We start from the raw sequence: 18298 nt of genomic DNA on the forward strand, positions 1-18298 counted from the left end.
GTAGTGGATGGGGCTGGAAGCGGTCGATCGAAGCAGGGGTTGCTGCCGTAGAGGCTCGAACCCCGTCGGGGTGACCGGTTCCAATGAAGGCATTCACAAAGACTCTGCTCCTTGCATTGAATTAATCGGCTCCAACGGAGGCACTTGCAAAGACTCTGCTCCTTGCGATGCATGCATTGTTGCCAGACCAGACACTCGTAGAGACTCTGCTCCCTGTTGAGAGTGTGTTCCTCACTAAGGCACTGGAGGCGGCTCGACCTCGCGGGAGGCCTCCGTGTGCCCAGGCTGGATTTGGGAGAGAAGCTGAGGCCCCATCGTGGTAAAGAGCTCGATGAAGTGCTTCTGTAGCATGGTCTGGAACGAGGCCGGCAAGGATGGATTCGCATCTGAAATGGGACCACCTGCGCGGGCCTCGCGTTCCCTTGGAGCAGCATGTAAGTGCTTGGACTTCGAGGCCATGGGCACTTTCAACACGACTGGGGGAATGGGCTGCCTGACCTGAGGAGGTTGAGGGAGGCATCGCAGAGGGTGCTGGAGTCTGAGCCAGGACAAACGAGGCGGGCTTGATGAGTCTCGGCACCGCAGAGGTGGAAGACTGTGGGGCTGCAGATGATATCGAAGGTGCGGGTCCCTTTGAGGTCAACGGCTCCATCGAGGACTCCATGAAGATAGATTCCCACAGGACGCAACGGCGCTTGAAAGCACGTGCGGTGAGTGTGGAGCAAGGCCGGCACGATTTCGGGATGTGTTTAGGCCCGAGACACTGAACACAGTGTCGATGAGGGTCCATTAGCGAAATCGCGCGCTGGCACTTGTCACACTTTTTTAAACCGGTGATAGGCCGGGACATAGGCCGAAAAAGCTCCGCCGCAAGATCGAAACCACGGGGCTGTGGCCACATGGCCTGAACAGCCGAACGGTACGAAGAAATTTTTTTTTTTTTTTTAAACAACAAAACACGATGAAAATCAGCAATTACGATCAATTAAAATCAAAACCGTGGACTTAGAAGGCACAGGCGAAGGAACATTGCGCAGAGAGTCAAAGATGGACTTCTCGGCTCCGCGGAAAAGTAAGAACTGAGGAGACACGCCCAGTGCATCGGGCAGGAAGGCACTCGCGCATGCGCGGTGCGGGCGACTCGAAACTTCAAGTTTTCTTCAAAGAAGCGTCCGCATCGGGGCTCCGTTGGATCACGTCACCCATTAGTAAGAATACCTGCCTGCTTGTCCTGGGATAATCAGGTATAAGGCCAAACAATGTCTTTTTGTAAGAGGTACTACCTAACCTGAATAATATTCTTGCCTTAACTGGGAGCCAATGTAGCTTCCGACATAATTTAGATACAAGTGAAACTTTCTTTAAATGACCGTATTTTTTGCTCCATAAGACACACTTTTGGAATAAGAGTGCGTCTTATGGAGCAAATACCGCACACACACACACACCCCCAGTACCTTTATGTAATCCTGGCGGTCCAGCACTGCATCGGCAGGGTCCCCTGCTGGACGGCCGCCCAAGTCCCCATCTGCCGCAGCAGTGAGAGGCAGGCGCGAGCCCGCCACCACCCGAATGGTGTCATCAGCTCAGTCTAGCGCTGCATCAGCAGGCTCCCCCATCTACTGCGCAAGTGAAAGGCAGGCATGAGCCCTGAGCGCACCTGCCTGGTCCTGCGCTGTCGCCTGAATGGTGCCGTTAGTTCTCGCGAGAGCTGATGGCACCATTAGAGCGGTGGCACTGGGCTCACGCCTGCCTTTCACTTCCATCTGCTGATGCAGCACTGGACTGAACTGATGGCACCATTCGGGCAGCGGCGCGGGACCAAGCAGGCGCGCTCAGGGCTTACGCCTGCCTCTCACTGGAACGAAAAATACGGTATTTCTGTTCCTGGAGTACGAGGGGACATGATCGAAACATTTAAAATACTGAACGGAATAGAATTAGTAGAGAAAGACACTGTTCACCCTCTCCAAGGTAGGGAGAACGAGAGGGCACTCTAAAAGTTGAAAGGGGATAGATTCCGCACAAACGTAAGGAAGTTCTTCTTCACCCAGAGAGTGGTAGAGAACTGGAATGCTCTTCCGGAGTCTGTTATAGGGGAAGACACCCTCCAGGGTTTCAAGACAAAATTGGACAAGTTCATGCTACATTGGTGAGACTGGATTCATTTGGAGCACTGGTCATGACCTTGGGGCCGCCACGTGAGCAGACTGCTGGGCAGGATGGACCACTGGTCTGACCCAGAAGCAGCAATTCTTATGTTCTTAACCTGGGTCCCTTGGTTTAGTCTACTGCACTAAACACCAGGCTGCCCTGCTCTAGAGGGACATCTGTGTGGCTGTTGTAAGAATGCTGTCAGACTTCCATTGTCCCTTCTTTTTTACTGTTTAATTTGCTGGAGGTTCAAGTTGTAAAATGGCTGTTCATACCAGGCACCTGTTTTGGATGTTATGAGCCGGACTTCTCTATTCTTATTTGGCTGTCCTTTTGAAAATACCCTCCACATGTAATTAATATCTGTGTTGTTTGGTTTTTTGTTTAAAAAAAAAAAGCCTTTGTGGCTCTTCTAAGAATGCTTTCAGACTTTCATTGTCCCTGCTTTTTTCCTGTTTAATTTGCTGGAGGTACCAGGGGGGGAGAGGGAGGAGGGGTCCTGCAGAAAGGTACCGTGGGAAGGGAGTCCTCCTGCTGGAATTACAGTAAATTTACAACAAATGTACAGCTGAGGCAAGAGGCCTTGTGCTGGACATGTGAACTGCTTAAAAAAAATAAAAAAAGAAGAAGTAAAAATGAAAAGGCATTTTCCAAAGCTGACCAGGAAACAGAAAGACTTCCCTGCCTGCCAGCCACTAGGCACTGCCCTGTGCTCTGCCCCGGCCTACCACTAGACCACAAGAGGGGGGGGGGGGGGTTGGGTGCAGAACCTGGCAGGGAGAATTTGGTTCAGAATGTGGGTTTTTCTTGTTTTCCTCCTCTAAATCTAGGGTCTGGTGCATCTTATGGAGCAAAAAATACGGTAGTCCCCTTATTTTCTTACCCGTTAATTTATCTTATCTATCTATATACTCCATCTTTGCTTACACCCTGTGCTGTCTAATAAAATGCTTTATCTTATTACATTACATTAGTGATTTCTATTCCGCCAATACCTTGCGGTTCAAGGCGGATTACATAAAGTTTTCAGAAATTACATAAAAGTTTACATGAATAGCATAAGAGATGTCATAAGAGTTACATAAGAATTATCAAAGAGTTGTCGAGGTCTTAAGATGATAACTGTTGGGTAATAAGAATTACCAAAGAGTAGTCAAGATCTTAAGGTGGTAAGTGTTGGGTAAATAAAGGTATTTTGGCATTGGTTGGGTAGATAGAAGCATATTAGAATATGCTATTAAGGGTATAGAATGGGTAGGTGGGGTTTGGGTAGGAACTGGTCTTGTTAGGTAGGTTTTATGTATTTTTTGAAGAGTAGGGTTTTAGTATCTTTCTTGAAGGTTTTGTAGTCTGTGGTTGATGACAATAGAATGGTGATTTGTCTGTCCAGTTTAGCTGCTTTGCTGGCTATTAGGTTGTCATATAGTTTTTCTCGTTTGACATTTTTGGCTGGTGGGTATGTGAAAAGAGAGTGGGTTCTCCTGTGCCTGGATAAGGAGGATTGAATTAGTCGGTTATTCCAGTAGGTTGGGCTTTCTCCGTTAATAGCTTTGAATAGTAGGCAGTAGAATTTGAAGTGTACTCTTTCTTTTTTTTTTAAATACTTTATTCAGTTTTAACTCTTGCAACAAGTGTACAAAATTCAATCAAATAATTCATACAAATCACTTGACATTCTAACAATTATTGTCAAATGCATATAAAAAAGACCCCTCCCCCTCTCATCCCATTCATCAGGAATAAACCCATTAAATCACATAACATACCTCCCCATCCCCACATTAAATATAGTCCTATGTAATAAAAAGGTGTCTTAAGGTGTCTAATCATTAGAATATGCAATCAATGGCCCCCAAATCTTTTTGAAACTATTATAATTTCCTTGCTGTATATCAAGCACTCTCTCCATTTTATAAATATGACAAACTGATTTCCACCAAAAGGTATAATTAAGTTTAGTATAGTCCTTCCAATTTCCAGTAATATGTTGAATGGCAACCCCCGTCAGTATTAACAAAAGTTTATTGTTATTTGCTGAAATTTGACTCTTGAATCTCATAGACGTTCCAAATAAAATAGTATCATAGGATAGGGCAACATGATTTTCTAACAATGAATTAATTTGGGACCAAATTAACTTCCAAAAGGCATTGACAAAGGGACAGAAAAAAAGTGTACTCTTGCTTGGAATGCCTCTGTGATGTGGTCATATTTTTTCAATGAGTAGATGAGTCTTAGGGCTGTATTTTATGTACTGTAAGACAATTTAGAAAGATTATCAAGTGATGTGTTTAATTGTAATGTTTTATGGATTGTACACTTGATGTAAGATTGAAAATGAATAAAGATTTTTTTTTTTTAAAAAAGGGCTGTATTTTGTATTGTTTGTAATTGTTTTATCATGGTCGCTGTGCATGGGAGGTATAGTATGTTGCAGTAGTCTATTAATCCTAGGATAAGAGATTGTACCAAAAGTAGGAATTGTTTCTTGTCGAAGAATTTTCAGATTTGTCTTAGATTTCTCATGGTCACGAATGATGCTTTTATTACTTTGTTGACTTATATTGTGTTGGCAATATAATATAGCATACTATACCATACTTTGTATTGTAATTTGAATATTTTTATTGCTATAATTGTTTAGTGCTTATTTTTGACTTATTCTTGCTATACAAAGTCTTGAATGAATTCTTTCAAAAAGATGGTAAATAAATCCTAATAAATAAATACATATAGGCTCACTCAAAAGTCAGGAGTTCTCAATCTCTCCCTGCTAGCAGGTGTGCATAACTCATCAGTCTGGACTGGTCCAGAGGGATGATAAGGAATCATTGAGTTGCATCTTTCCCCCTATCACACCCCTCCTCCCACAGGGCAACAGTAAGCTGACTGAAAAAAGTTAGGCTCAGATACAGTGATAAAGACCTACCCATGCTTTAGTGGAATGAATATCTCTTCAACTGTTGCCATCCGTCTTCGCACACTGTCACCTGCAGATATAATAAAATCCTCTGTTTAGAAACAATTCCAGTGCTCCCAGGCACTAATAGGAAAGATGATGATCAGAGCAAGCTGGAGAATGCAGTTACCACTTGCAGATGCATTGACTGGGCCTGGGACTCTTCCTCTACCTTCATCACCATCCTTCCTCACTTTCACCTTCTTTCCAGTGACAATGGTACACTCTGTGTAGCTGCTGACAATCCTTTCCTCCAGAGAGATATTCTGGAACTCCTCCTCCAGTGCTGGGGCTGCATTCAAGGTTTCTTCCTGCTCCACTTCACACTCATTGTTCAACTCAAATCTGCTATCTGTAAAAGACACAGAGGTCCATATGCTCAAAACTCACCGTGCCTTTAATGATCAATGCTAGACCAGTTTCAACCTGTTTAGCATCAAAGTATTTCAGCTATTGATGCCCCAAATGGCTAATCACAGTCTTTTACGTGGTTTGTAGTAACCTCTAATAATCGTATGTAAATAAATTACAATAAGCTCATCAATATTAAAATAAGCACTCCAACTGATATCCAGATGATGCACAAAATAAAGTGCTAGTTTTTAACACTCCAAAATCTCTGACTGGTCTGGAGGTACTGGTAGTGTTAAAAAAGCACCGAACAGCAGCTTTTTTTTTCTAATGGGCACAGATGTTAAGCGTATTACAATATCTGTCTCTATTAAAAAAAATTTTTAAAGTCATGAATGGATATGTGGGATGATGTTGCATCTGAAGCCCTCATTGGACACATATAGAGGGCAGCTTTTCATTATCATGACCGGGGTAACCATACAAATGATTACACGCAACTGGAAGAACTGGGATCACCTTAACTTTAATTTTTGTTGGGCAAGTTTATGCTTAACTTATAGATTTGAAAAAATGAACGCAGATATAATTGGTCATACTAAGAGATTTAAGTTAATCTGGGGCCCTTTGATATCTTTTATGGATGCGCTGTAATTGTTTTTTCCTTTGATCCTGTTGATATATTGCACACACATCCAGGGGGAGGGAAGGTGGGAGAAGGATATTTATGTCATGGTTTTATTCTCTTGGAAGGTATTGGTTGGGTGGGGGATTTTTTTCTTGCCGTGGGAATTTTGATCAATTATAAATGCATATATGAATAATGTTGTTTGTGTAGATACTGTACTGCATTTTTGTTAACTTTGGAAAATTTGGAAACTTTAGAAAATTAGTCAAGATTTAAACAAAAAAAAATAAAGTCATGAATGGACCCCCCCCTCTGACAACTAGCCACACCCCCCTGAACTTAAAAAAAAAAAACCCACCTGGCAGGAAGGAAGCCCACTCCCTCCAGTCTCGGCCACTTGGACCCTCCATACACCCAAGGCCCCCCCCCACCTTTAAAGTGAAGATCGGCAAAAGGGATGCCCATTCCCTCCTACCATCAAGGCGCCCCCTCCCCTACACCTTTAAATTGAAGATCAGTATGAGGGATCCCACTCCCTCCTGCCACTGCCCCACCCCGACACCCTCCACATCTAAACTGGTCGGCAGGAGGGATGCCCATTCCCTCCTGCTATCAGGTCTGCCTCTTCAAAATGGTGAGCCTTCCCCTTTCCTGTGAATCCTAGGATGCACTGACAGGGGCCTAAGACTCTGATTGGCCCATAGGAGGGGCCTTAGATTTCTGAACTAGTCTTAGGCTCCTGCCAGTGCACCTCAGGATGCCCAGGAAGAGCTAAGGCCCTGATTGGCTCAGGTGATTAAGGCCCCTCCTATGGGAGGATGCATCGGGAAAAGGTGGGCCTGCCGGCAAGAGGGAATGGATGAACATCCCTCCTGCTGATCCTCAATTTAGAGGTACTGGGGGGAGTGTTGGGGGTTTGTGGAGGGCCCTGGTGGCAGAATGGAGTGGGCAACCCTCCCGCCGATCTTCATTTTAAAGGGATTTGGAGGTGAGAGGTGGCTGAGGCAGGAGGGAGTGGGCTTCCTTCCTGATGATTTTTTTTTTTTTTTTTTTTTAAAGTTCAGTGGTATGAGGAGCCCAGCCAGGTCAAAAGTACCTGGCAAAAACCCAAATAGTAGCAACATTCCATCCTACCAATCCCAGGGCAAACTGGTTTCGCTTCTTCATCTGGTAGTATGGGCTTGACTGCATGGACCTGCAGAAGAGATGAGAGCTCCTCTACAAGAACAACCTAGTGCTATGAGCTGAACTTTTGACATTCTTGGTGGGTAATTTGGAGGTATCTAATGTCAATTTAGGATGTAACTTCCCACCCCTGATTATCTGAAGAACCCACCAGTCGAAGGTTATAAGGGGCCATCTTTCATGGAAAAGTATTAACCTCCCCCAACTGGAAGGTTGTCCAAGATGGTCACTTTTTCAATGGGCACAGAAGCTGTGCATGTGTAACACACACATCTGTGCCCATTAAAAAAACAAAACAAACAAAACTACATTTCCTGCAAAAACAGCTGAGTGGCAAGAGGCTGCTTCAGGGTTTCCCCTGCCACTCAGCTGTTCAGGGCTTCCCCTGCTGTCTCTGTGCATGTGTCAGTTGCTTTCTCCAACAACTGATCTGATGGAATTATAGTGGACCTCCACGAAATTCATTTACATGTGAAATTGTTTCAACACTGATCACCATTTTCAAATTGGACCATTTACCGGCACCACAGCGACCCACAGGATTTTAAGGATGATTTTAGAGCATCTGACACAGAGTCACCTAAACTAAACTAAAACTAAAACTTAGCCTTATATACTGGGTTTTCAACCATGGGAAGCTCAACACGGTTAACAATAAGTTAATTTTTTAAAAAAATGCTAAAGTACATGAAGATTAATTTTCAAAGTGTTTAGCAAATAGAAAAGTTTTCAACGATTTATGAAAAAATTTGAAGGAACTGAGACACCTCAGAATTAAAGGAAGATCATTCCATAATTGGGAAAATTTAAAAGCAAAAGAAAGGCTGAAATGGGTGGTTAAAAGCTCAATTAACTAGTAGAGGTTCAAAGAGCCTCTCATTTCTAGAATAAGATGGCTCAAGGGTTGGATACAAAGCTTGTCATTTCAAGGACTAGAAAATTAAGGGATACATAAACTGTCACAATTAGAATAGGAGGACTCAGGGAATGGAACCATAGTAACATAGTAGATGACGGCAGATAAAGACCCGAATGTTCCATCCAGTCTGCCCAACCTGTTTCAATTTAAATTTTTTTTTTTTTTTTTTCTTCTTAGCTATTTCTGGGCGAGAATCCAAAGCTTTACCCTGTACTGTGCTTGGGTTCCAACTGCCAAAATCTCTGTTAAGACTTACTCCAGCCCATCCTCCTCCAAACGGCCATGCACTTACACAGACCGTACAAGTCTGCCCAGTAACTGGCCTAGTTCAATCTTTAATATTATTTTCTGATTCTAAATCTTCTGTGTTCATCCCACGCTTCTTTGAACTCAGTCACGGCTAGGAGAGGATGGTTCAGGAATAAAGAACCCTAAACAATCACAGATTACAATTTTGCCTGAAGATAAACGTAGGATAGGGAAGTTTTATTTATGTTTTCTTTGTCTTATGCTTTTGGATACAAATATATAGAAAATCATTATAATTATTACATTTAACAAAAGTACTAAATCACATTTGATGAGATCAGTTTTATAACCCGCACTTGCCTTCATGCATTCCACCCAAATCTCATCAGCATAGAAAAGTCTGCCATATTTCCTGGGCCTGAGGTTCTAATCATTTTTGGATGGGAGATTTGGAACTCAATTATTGTTCTAGTGCTTCTTTGAGAAGTGAAGCAGAATACAACAGTGGTAGGGGATCAGATAGCTAGGACTGCATTTACAGGCAAATGCTAAGCCAAGTGATGACAGAACCGATATACCTTGCATGACAGACTCCTCCAGAACTGGAGAGGATGCAGTGGCCACAAAAAGCACTCTGGAGCCCTGGCCCTCTTCTGCCATGATGTGAAAGGAGGCAGAGTTGTTGAATGTGGAGCAGTCCAGTACTGACAGGTCATCTGCTGGAGCTACCAGTGCCGTCTTCTCATCCTCACTTACCAGCTCTGACCCTTCCATGTCATAGAGTCCACCATTCTGTGTCTCTGTGACCCCAATGTGGAGGGAATCAAAAAAGAAAATAGAGATCACGATCAAAACAATTTCATCATGTGCAGAGTCTTCTACAGAAATCATACCCATACCAGAAACACAGTAAGAAAAATCAATCCAGGGAAACATCCCTGCATGCTCATTTAACCATGACTTTTTTTTTCCTTCATTAAATTCATTTGATTGCTACAGAAAATATAGTTTCTCTATCGACAAGCGGGATACGTGCAGCCACACAGAAGGTGATGTCAGCAGATAAATAGGATGGCTTTTGCTCTCCAAGAGCCCAGAAAACTATAAAATTTTCTGGGCACAAGGAAGATTTCTCATACTTCTTCTCAGCCTCTTCATTCACACAGAAAGTAAAGATACTCAACTATAGTAGGTATTCTCTGAGGACAGCATGCAATGGAGCACCAATGAAGCGGACACTACCCAATGTTCAAGAATGTTTTCAAAGCTTTTGGTAGTACTGCACCATGCATGCATGGGTGCCGGGTGTCTTCCTACCCAATGTGAGCATGCAGGAACAGCAATATGGTAAAAAAGCAGAAGGAATACAATTCCTTGGACAGGTGGAAGTGTTTGTGAGAATCTATGGTCTGTCCTTGGAGAACACTTGCTATAGATGAGTAACTTCACTTTCTCTGAGGACAATTAGGACATTATTTTCTCACATATGGGAATCGCTAGCTACCAGGCTCACCAGAAACAACAACCAGAGGACAATGGAGACTTGCAATAGGCAAAGTCAACTGTGAATCAATTAACCTATAACTTATGAGGGGCCGCTAAAAAGATCTCAGCCCAACCAACAAAAAATGGGGCAGGCTCCATCAAGGCCTATACACTTAGCCAAGAAATTTTCCACCTTTTTGTTCCGTATTCTTCCCATGGAACAAAAAAAGTGGAAAATCACTGGACAAAGTGTATAGCCCTTGATGGAGACTGCCCCAACTTTGTAGGTTGGGCTGAGAACTTTTCAGCAGCCCCTCATATATACAATGCTATTGTAAGGATGCAGCCTAGAACTGAGCTAAAATGGGCCAATGAGAGTGGAGTTGAATTCTAGATTCCAAACAAATTCCACAGAACTGTCTAACCAAACCAAATGTTGTATAGAGAATCTTGCTCAAGGCAGCAATGGGAATGTGTTGACCAAAGACCTTGTGGCAATTTTGCAAATCTGAATGAAGGCTAAGCTCAAGTGGGCTAATGATGCAGCCATAGCTCTGACATTGTGAGCCATGATATGACCCTCCAGTGTCAATCCAGCTTGGACATGTAAAGGAAACAGTGGCGTGACACCCGAGGCCCATCATTTTTTGACTCCCCCCCCATCTGTATGAAAAACATGATTTTTAGTAACAATCCACACGTCACACATGAATATCTAGGAAAAGGCAGCATCTTACATACTGCAGTATATCAATAAACCCATTGTAAAACTAAGCATGCCAGACAAGTACAGATCAATCCTACACAGTCAATCCTAACAAAAAACTATGTCTTTTCGAACACACAGAACACAGAAAACACCTTCGCCTAGTATGTAATCACAAACTAACCCCTCCCCCTTTTACAAAACTGTAGTGTGGTTTTTAGCCACGGTGGTAATAGCTCATATGCCAACGCTAAAAAAAACGCTCTACAGTTTTGTAAATGGGGAGATAGAATAAAAATACGTAGACAAAGGTTAAACTGAAGCACCAAGAAGCTGGACTCTGCATACAATGCAACATCACAGAAACAGCGATGCATCTCACCTAAAACAAAAAATAAATAAATAGAAAAAAATTCTATTTATCTTGTCTTCTCTGGTTTCTGCTTTCCTCATCTTTTTGTCACTCTCTTCCTTTTATCCACTGTCTACTCTCTCTCTGCCCCTTCTATACGGCATCTTCTCTCTTTCTATTCCCGTTCTAGAAACTTTATGCATCCCCCTTCCATTTCTCCCTTCACCCCCATTAGTCTGGCATCCATCTTCCTCCCTTCCCTCCTTCAATGGTCTGGCATCTCTCCTCTCCTCTTCTTCCTTTCCTTCTCCCACACCCACATGGTCTGGCATTTCACTCTCTCTTCTCCCTTCCCCCCACTTCCATCAGCATTTGCCCCCTTTCTATCCTTCCAACCCAAATCCATGCAGTATCCTTCCCCCTTATGTCTCTTTCCCTGCAATTCCATCAGCATCTGCCCCTTTCTCTCCATCCACCACACTTCCATACCACCCTGACCCCCTTTCTCACCCTTCATCATGATCCCATACCACCCTGACCCCCTTTCTCATCCTTCACCATGATTCCATACCACTCTGACCCCCTTTGTCACCCTTCACCATGATTCCATGCCACCCTGACCCCCCTTTCTTACCCTGCACCATGATTCCATAGCACCCTGACCCCCTTTGTCACCCTTCAGCATGATTCCATAGCACCCTGACCCCCTTTCTCATCCATCATGATTCCATAAAGCACAGTTACTTACCGTAACAGGTGTTATCCAGGGACAGCAGGCAGATATTCTTAACACAAGGGTGACGTCACCGACGGAGCCCTCGGTACGGACCTTTTTAACTAGAAGTTTCTAGTTGGCCGCACCGCGCGTGCGCCTTCCCGCCCGACGGAGGAGTGCGTGGTCCCCAGTTAGGATAAGCCAGCTAAGAAGCCAACCCGGGGAGGTGGGTGGGACGTAAGAATATCTGCCTGCTGTCCCTGGATAACACCTGTTACGGTAAGTAACTGTGCTTTATCCCAGGACAAGCAGGCAGCATATTCTTAACACATGGGTGACCTCCAAGCTAACAAAGAGGGAGGGGGGATGGTTGGCCATCATGAAAATAAATTCTGTAACACCGATTGGCCGAAGTGACCATCCCGTCTGGAAAAGGCATCCAGACAGTAGTGAGTAGTGAACGTGTGAACTGAGGACCAAGTGGCAGCCTTGCAGATTTCCTCGATGGGCGTGGAACGGAGGAAAGCTACAGAAGCAGCCATAGCTCGGACTCTGTGGGCCGTGACAGCACCTTCCAGTGATAGACCGGCCCGAGCATAGCAAAATGCAATACAGGCAGCAAGCCAATTTGAAAGTGTCCGTTTGGAGACAGGACGACCCAAACGGTTGGGATCGAAAGACAAAAACAGCTGAGGGGATGTACGGTGAGCTCTGGTACGATCAAGGTAGTAAGCAAGGGCACGCTTACAGTCCAGCGTGTGCAACGCCTGTTCCCCAGGGTGCGAGTGAGGCTTAGGGAAGAAGACGGGCAGCACAATGGACTGATTGAGGTGAAAAGCCGAGACCACCTTGGGAAGGAATTTAGGGTGGGTACGCAGAACAACCTTGTCATGGTGAAAAACAGTGAACGGTGGGTCAGCAACCAGTGCATGCAGTTCGCTAACTCTTCTGGCAGAGGTGATGGCAATTAGGAAAAGCACCTTCCAGGTAAGAAGCCTGAGCGAAGTTGTGGCAAGAGGCTCGAACGGAGGTTTCATGAGTGCTGAGAGAACCACATTCAGGTCCCAGACGACAGGAGGAGGCTTGAGAGGCGGCTTGATATTGAAGAGCCCTCTCATAAATCTGGAAACCAGAGGATGAGCCGTGAGGGGTTTTCCGAGAATAGGCTCATGAAACGCAGTGATGGCACTGAGGTGGACTCTGATGGAGGTAGTTTTGAGGCCAGCATTGGACAGCGAGAGCAAATATTCCAACACAGTTTCCACCGCTAAGGAGGTAGGTTCCTGATGATGCCGGCGACACCACGAGGAGAATCTGGTCCATTTCTGATGGTAACATTGGAGGGTGGCCGGTTTCCTGGAGGCGTCCAAGATGAGGCGAATCGGCTGAGATAGATTCTCTGGAGAGGTCAGCCCGAGAGAAACCAAGCTGTCAGGTGGAGCGAAGACAGATTGGGATGCAGTAGAGACTGATGCCGCTGCGTAAGTAGAGTAGGAAACACAGGAAGAGGAATGGGCTCCCTGGAGCTGAGTTGGAGCAGGAGGGAGAACCAGTGTTGGCGAGGCCACCGAGGGGCGATGAGAATCATGGTGGCGTTGTCCTTGCGGAGTTTGGACAAGGTCCGCAACATCAGAGGAAGTGGAGGGAAGGCATACAGGAACCGGTCCCTCCAATCGAGCAGGAATGCATCCGGGGCCAGACGGTGAGGAGAGAAGAGTCTGGAACAGAAGAGGGGCAGTTGATGATTGTGAGGTGCTGCAAAGAGGTCCACCTGCGGCGTGCCCCATCGAGCAAAGATGGAGAGCAGAGTCGGAGGGTCCAACGTCCACTCGTGAGGTTGAAGGATGCGGCTGAGATTGTCGGCCAGGGAGTTCTGTTCGCCCTGGATATAGACCGCCCTGAGAAAGAGATTGCGGTCCGTGGCCCAGGTCCAGATGCGCAGAGCCTCCAAACAAAGGGGGCGAGATCCGGTGCCGCCTTGCTTGTTTATGTAGTACATGGTGACTTGATTGTCTGTGCACAGGAGGAGGACTTGAGGACAGAGGAGATGTTGGAAAGCCTTGAGGGCGTAGAACATGGCTCTGAGTTCCAGGAAATTGATGTGATGACGACGCTCCTGTGGGGTCCAAAGTCCCTGGGTGCGTAGATCTCCTAGGTGAGCTCCCCACGCATAGGGGGACGCATCCGTGGTGATGATCATAGAGTGAGGGGGTAGATGAAAAAGTAGACCCCTGGAAAGATTTGAGGAGTTCAACCACCATTGGAGAGATTGCTGAAGAGATGATGTCACAGAGATGGGATGAGAAAGAAGATCCGTAGTCTGTGACCATTGGTTGGCGAGAGTCCACTGAGGCGTGCGAAGGTGGAGACGTGCCAGAGGAAGGACATGCACCGTCGAGGCCATGTGACCCAGGAGGACCATCATCTGTCGGGCAGGAATGGAGGGATGCATGAGCACCTGACGACAGAGGTGGAGCAGGGTCCGCTGACGATCGGAGGGGAGAAAAGCCCTCATTAGTGTGGTGTCCAGAACTGCTCCAATGAACTGAAGTCGCTGGGTGGGAAGCAGATGCGACTTGGGGTAGTTGATCTCGAACCCCAGGAGGTGGAGGAGAGAGATGGTGTGATGAGTAGCCTGTAGCACAAGTTGAGACGTAGGTGCTTTCACCAACCAATCGTCCAAATAGGGGAACACCTGGAGGTTGTGAGACCTGAGGAAGGCCGCCACCACTATAAGGCACTTGGTGAAGACCCTGGGTGAGGAAGCGAGGCCGAACGGTAGCACCTTGTACTGATAGTGGTGGTGCAGCACCTGGAACCGCAGGTAGCGGCGAGAATTCTGATTGATGGAGATGTGAGTGTAGGCCTCTTTGAGGTCCAGGGAACATAGCCAGTCGTGTTGAGAAAGAAGAGGGTAGAGCGTGGCAAGGGAGAGCATTCTGAATTTCTCCTTGACCAGACACTTGTTGAGGTCCCTGAGATCGAGAATGGGACGGAGGTCTCCCGTCTTTTTGGGAACCAGGAAGTAGCGGGAGTAGAATCCCTGACCCCTTTGATCTGGAGGTACTTCTTCGATGGCATTGAGAAGGAGGAGGGATTGAACCTCCCTCAGGAGGAGGGGGGTTTGAGATGAGTGTGAAGCAGACTCTACGGGAAGGTTGTCCGGTGGAAGAGTCTGGAAGTTGAGAGAGTAGCCGTGGCGGATGATGTTGAGGACCCACTGGTCCGATGTGATGACCTCCCAACGGCTGGAGAATATGGTGAGACGACCTCCGATTGGTTGTGGAAGAGGTAGCGAGGGTGGATGACTGGCTATGCCCTGGAGAGAAGAGTCAAAAGGGCTGGGATTGCTTAGCAGGCTGAAGAGGCTTGGAGGGTTGAGTGGCCTGAGAACGAGCCTGGGCATGGTGTTGCTGTTGACGGGGCCGCCGAGGTTGTTGAGGAGGCGGATTGAGTGGCCTGGCTGAGAACCTGCGCTGATAAGATGACTGAGGTCGATAAGGTCGGGCAGGCGGAGCCTTCTTTTTTGGTTTGATCAGGGTGTCCCACCTTGTTTCATGGGCGGAGAGTTTCTGGGTGGTGGAATCCAGTGACTCTCCAAAAAGTTCATCCCCGAGACAGGGGGCATTGGCTAGACGATCCTGGTGGTTGATGTCCAGGTCGGAGACTCTCAGCCAGGCCAAGCGGCGCATGGCAACGGCCATGGCAGAGGCACGGGAGGTGAGCTCGAATGAGTCGTATATCGAGCGGACCATAAACTTGCGCAATTGAAGAAGGCCAGAGATGTGCTGCTGGAGCAGTGGGACTTTGCGCTCCGGCAGGTACTTTTGGAGGGCAGACAGCTGTTGGACCAAATGTTTCATATAGAACGAAAAATGGAAGGAATAGTTGTTCGCCCTATTGGCCAGCATGGCATTCTGGTAGAGCCTCTTGCCAAACTTGTCCATGGTCTTACCCTCTCTGCCAGGAGGGGTAGAGGCAAAGACACTGGAGCCCTGAGTCTTTTTCAAGGTGGATTCAACAAGAAGGGACTCATGGGGCAATTGAGACTTGTCGAACCCTGGGATAGGGATGACTCGATAGAGGTTGTCCAGTTTACGTGGAGCCCCCGGTACCGTAAGGGGATTCTCCAAGTTTTTGTAAAAGGTCTCCCGTAGGATGTCATGCACGGGGAGCTTGAGGAACTCTTTAGGAGGTTGTTCGAAATCTAAAGCTTCCAGGAAGGCTTGAGACTTCTTTGAGTCAGATTCTAAAGGAAGGGACAGGGCTGCAGACATCTCCCTCAGAAATTTAGAAAATGAGGACTGCTCCGGTTTGGAGGTGGCATCGGGTGCCGACGGGTCCTCATCAGATGAGGAGGGATCCTCCTCGGTACCGAGAGGGGTTTCCTCCCATAAGTCAGGGTCCCGGACCTCTGGTGCATGTCGAGACACCGGGGTGGAAGGAGCGGTATGGCGGGTCTTGGATAAAGATTTCCCAGAACGCACCGAAACGGTACCAGGAGAGGAAGACCGGCGTCGATCCCGGTCCCGGGAAGAATGACGCACTGCTTGGTGCCGAGGAGGATCCGATGTGGTATGGGAGTGAACCACTGGATGGGTATGAAGCTGCTCAGCCGAAAGAATCGGCATGGAGGTGTTGATGGGTACCGAAGGGGTGGATACCGGGGGTTCGGTACGGGGCTCGGGCCGGTCTGGTACCGGAAGGAGCGGTGCCAGGATAGTGGGCAACAGGTGCTGGAGTTGCTGCTGTAACTGTTCCTGGAGTTGAACCTTTAAGATGGCCGAGATACGGTCATCTAGGGGTGGCATCGGAACCGCTTTCTTTTTCTTCGGTTCCTTAGATGCCGCTCCACGCCCCGGGGATGAGGAGGCCGATGACGAGGCACTCACCGAGATCGGGGCGGAGCGCTTGCGGGACCGGTGCGATGCCGGTAAGGTCGGCGTCGCCACCGTAGTTGGAGGGCGCTCGAGGGAAGAGGAAGGCTTCTTAGCCGGCTTACCTGGCGCCAGAGACGCCGATGTGGGGTCGGGCGGTGTCGAAGTAGACGGTGCCGATTTCTGTGGTACCGCTGTCGATGTCGAGGAGTCCATCGCCGACCCGGTACCGAAGAGGAGAGTTTGTTGAATTCTTCGGTTTTTAAGGGTTCTCTTTTGAAGAGTGGCACAGCGGGTGCAGGAGTCCGCCCGATGCTCCGGACCCAAACACTGCAAACACCAATTGTGTGGGTCAGTGAGGGAGATCGGGCGTGCACACCGCTGGCACTTTTTAAAACCGACCTGCGGGGGCATGAAGGGGAAAACGGCCTCCGCAAAATCGAACCCCGAGGCCTGTATAATGGCAACAGGCCCCGCCGGGGCAAAATCGAAAAAAGGGGAAAAAAAGCAAAGTTTTTTTTTTTTGTTTTTTTTTTTTACAAAGCAAAGAAAAAAGAAACCCGAAGGCAAAAGAAGAAAAAATATGGAAAAAAGCGCGAGCGGGAAGGCAAAAAGTGGTTTCAACGGCCGTTGAAAAAACACACGCGTCTTCTTCGCTCCGCGGAAACGAAGAAACTGGGGACCACGCACTCCTCCGTCGGGCGGGAAGGCACTCGCGCACGCGCGGTGCGGCCAACTAGAAACTTCTAGTTAAAAAGGTCCGTACCGAGGGCTCCGTCGGTGACGTCACCCTTGTGTTAAGAATATGCTGCCTGCTTGTCCTGGGATAATACCCTGACCCCCTTTGTCACCCTTCACCATGATTCCATACCACCGTGACCCCCTTTGTCACCCTTCAGCATGATTCCATACCACCCTGACCCCCTTTATCACCCTTCACCATGATTCCATGCCACCCTGACCCCCCTTTCTCATCCTGCACTATGATTCCATACTACCCTGACCTCCTTTGTCACCCTTCACCATGATTCCATGCCACCCTGACCCCCCTTTCTCACCCTGTACCATGATTCCATAGCACCCTGACCCCCTTTGTCACTCTTCAGCATGATTCCATACCACCCTGACCCCTTTGTCACCCTTCACCATGATTCCATGCCACCCTGACCCCCCTTTCTCACCCTGTACTATGATTCCATACTACCCTGACCTCCTTTGTCACCCTTCACCATGAATCCATGCCACCCTGACCCCCCTTTCTCACCCTGCACCATGATTCCATACTACCCTGACCCCCTTTGTCACCCTCCACACCCTTCCATGCCACCCTGACCTCCTTTCACCACCCTACTATGCTCCTTTCTTTCTCCATCGCAAAGGTCCCACGATGACTGCTACTGCTCCGAATGGAAGAGGTAAGTGACGTCGGAGGGGGCTGGGCCGGCAGATGCAGTTAGTTGCGACAAGATCTCGCGATGACTGCGGCTGCCGGTCCATCCCCCCCCCCAACCGACTTCACTTACCGCTTCCGGAAGAGAGGTGGTAGACGGCGCTTTTCAGGGAAAGGTGCCCGCCTGCCAGCGCCGAGAGGCAGAATAAGGGGAGAGAACAGTTGTGTAACAGACTTAAGTGCCGATTTGGCTTTGCTGCACCTGTGCGCCACTTTAAATGACTTCATTTGCATGCGGGGCCCGCCCCCTGCGCTACGGTGCCTTGTG

At 47.5% G+C, this 18298-nt stretch overlaps 1 protein-coding gene across 5 annotated transcripts in view; it reads right to left on the minus strand.

The window, feature by feature from the left end:
- Window positions 1-18298, minus strand: part of BAZ2A (bromodomain adjacent to zinc finger domain 2A) — a 305747-nt gene that overhangs the window by 208343 nt on the left and 79106 nt on the right. For all 5 annotated transcript variants that reach the window (XM_033936980.1, XM_033936976.1, XM_033936978.1 and 2 more), the window contains exons 5-7: window positions 9024-9245; window positions 5244-5465; window positions 5084-5144 (exon numbers count right to left, since the gene is read on the minus strand). In XM_033936980.1, the coding sequence (XP_033792871.1) occupies window positions 5084-5144; window positions 5244-5465; window positions 9024-9245 (505 nt within the window). The remainder of the gene's footprint in view (window positions 1-5083; window positions 5145-5243; window positions 5466-9023; window positions 9246-18298) is intronic.

Source organism: Geotrypetes seraphini, chromosome 3 (genome assembly GCF_902459505.1).
Source record: "Geotrypetes seraphini chromosome 3, aGeoSer1.1, whole genome shotgun sequence".
Lineage (NCBI taxonomy): Eukaryota > Metazoa > Chordata > Amphibia > Gymnophiona > Dermophiidae > Geotrypetes > Geotrypetes seraphini.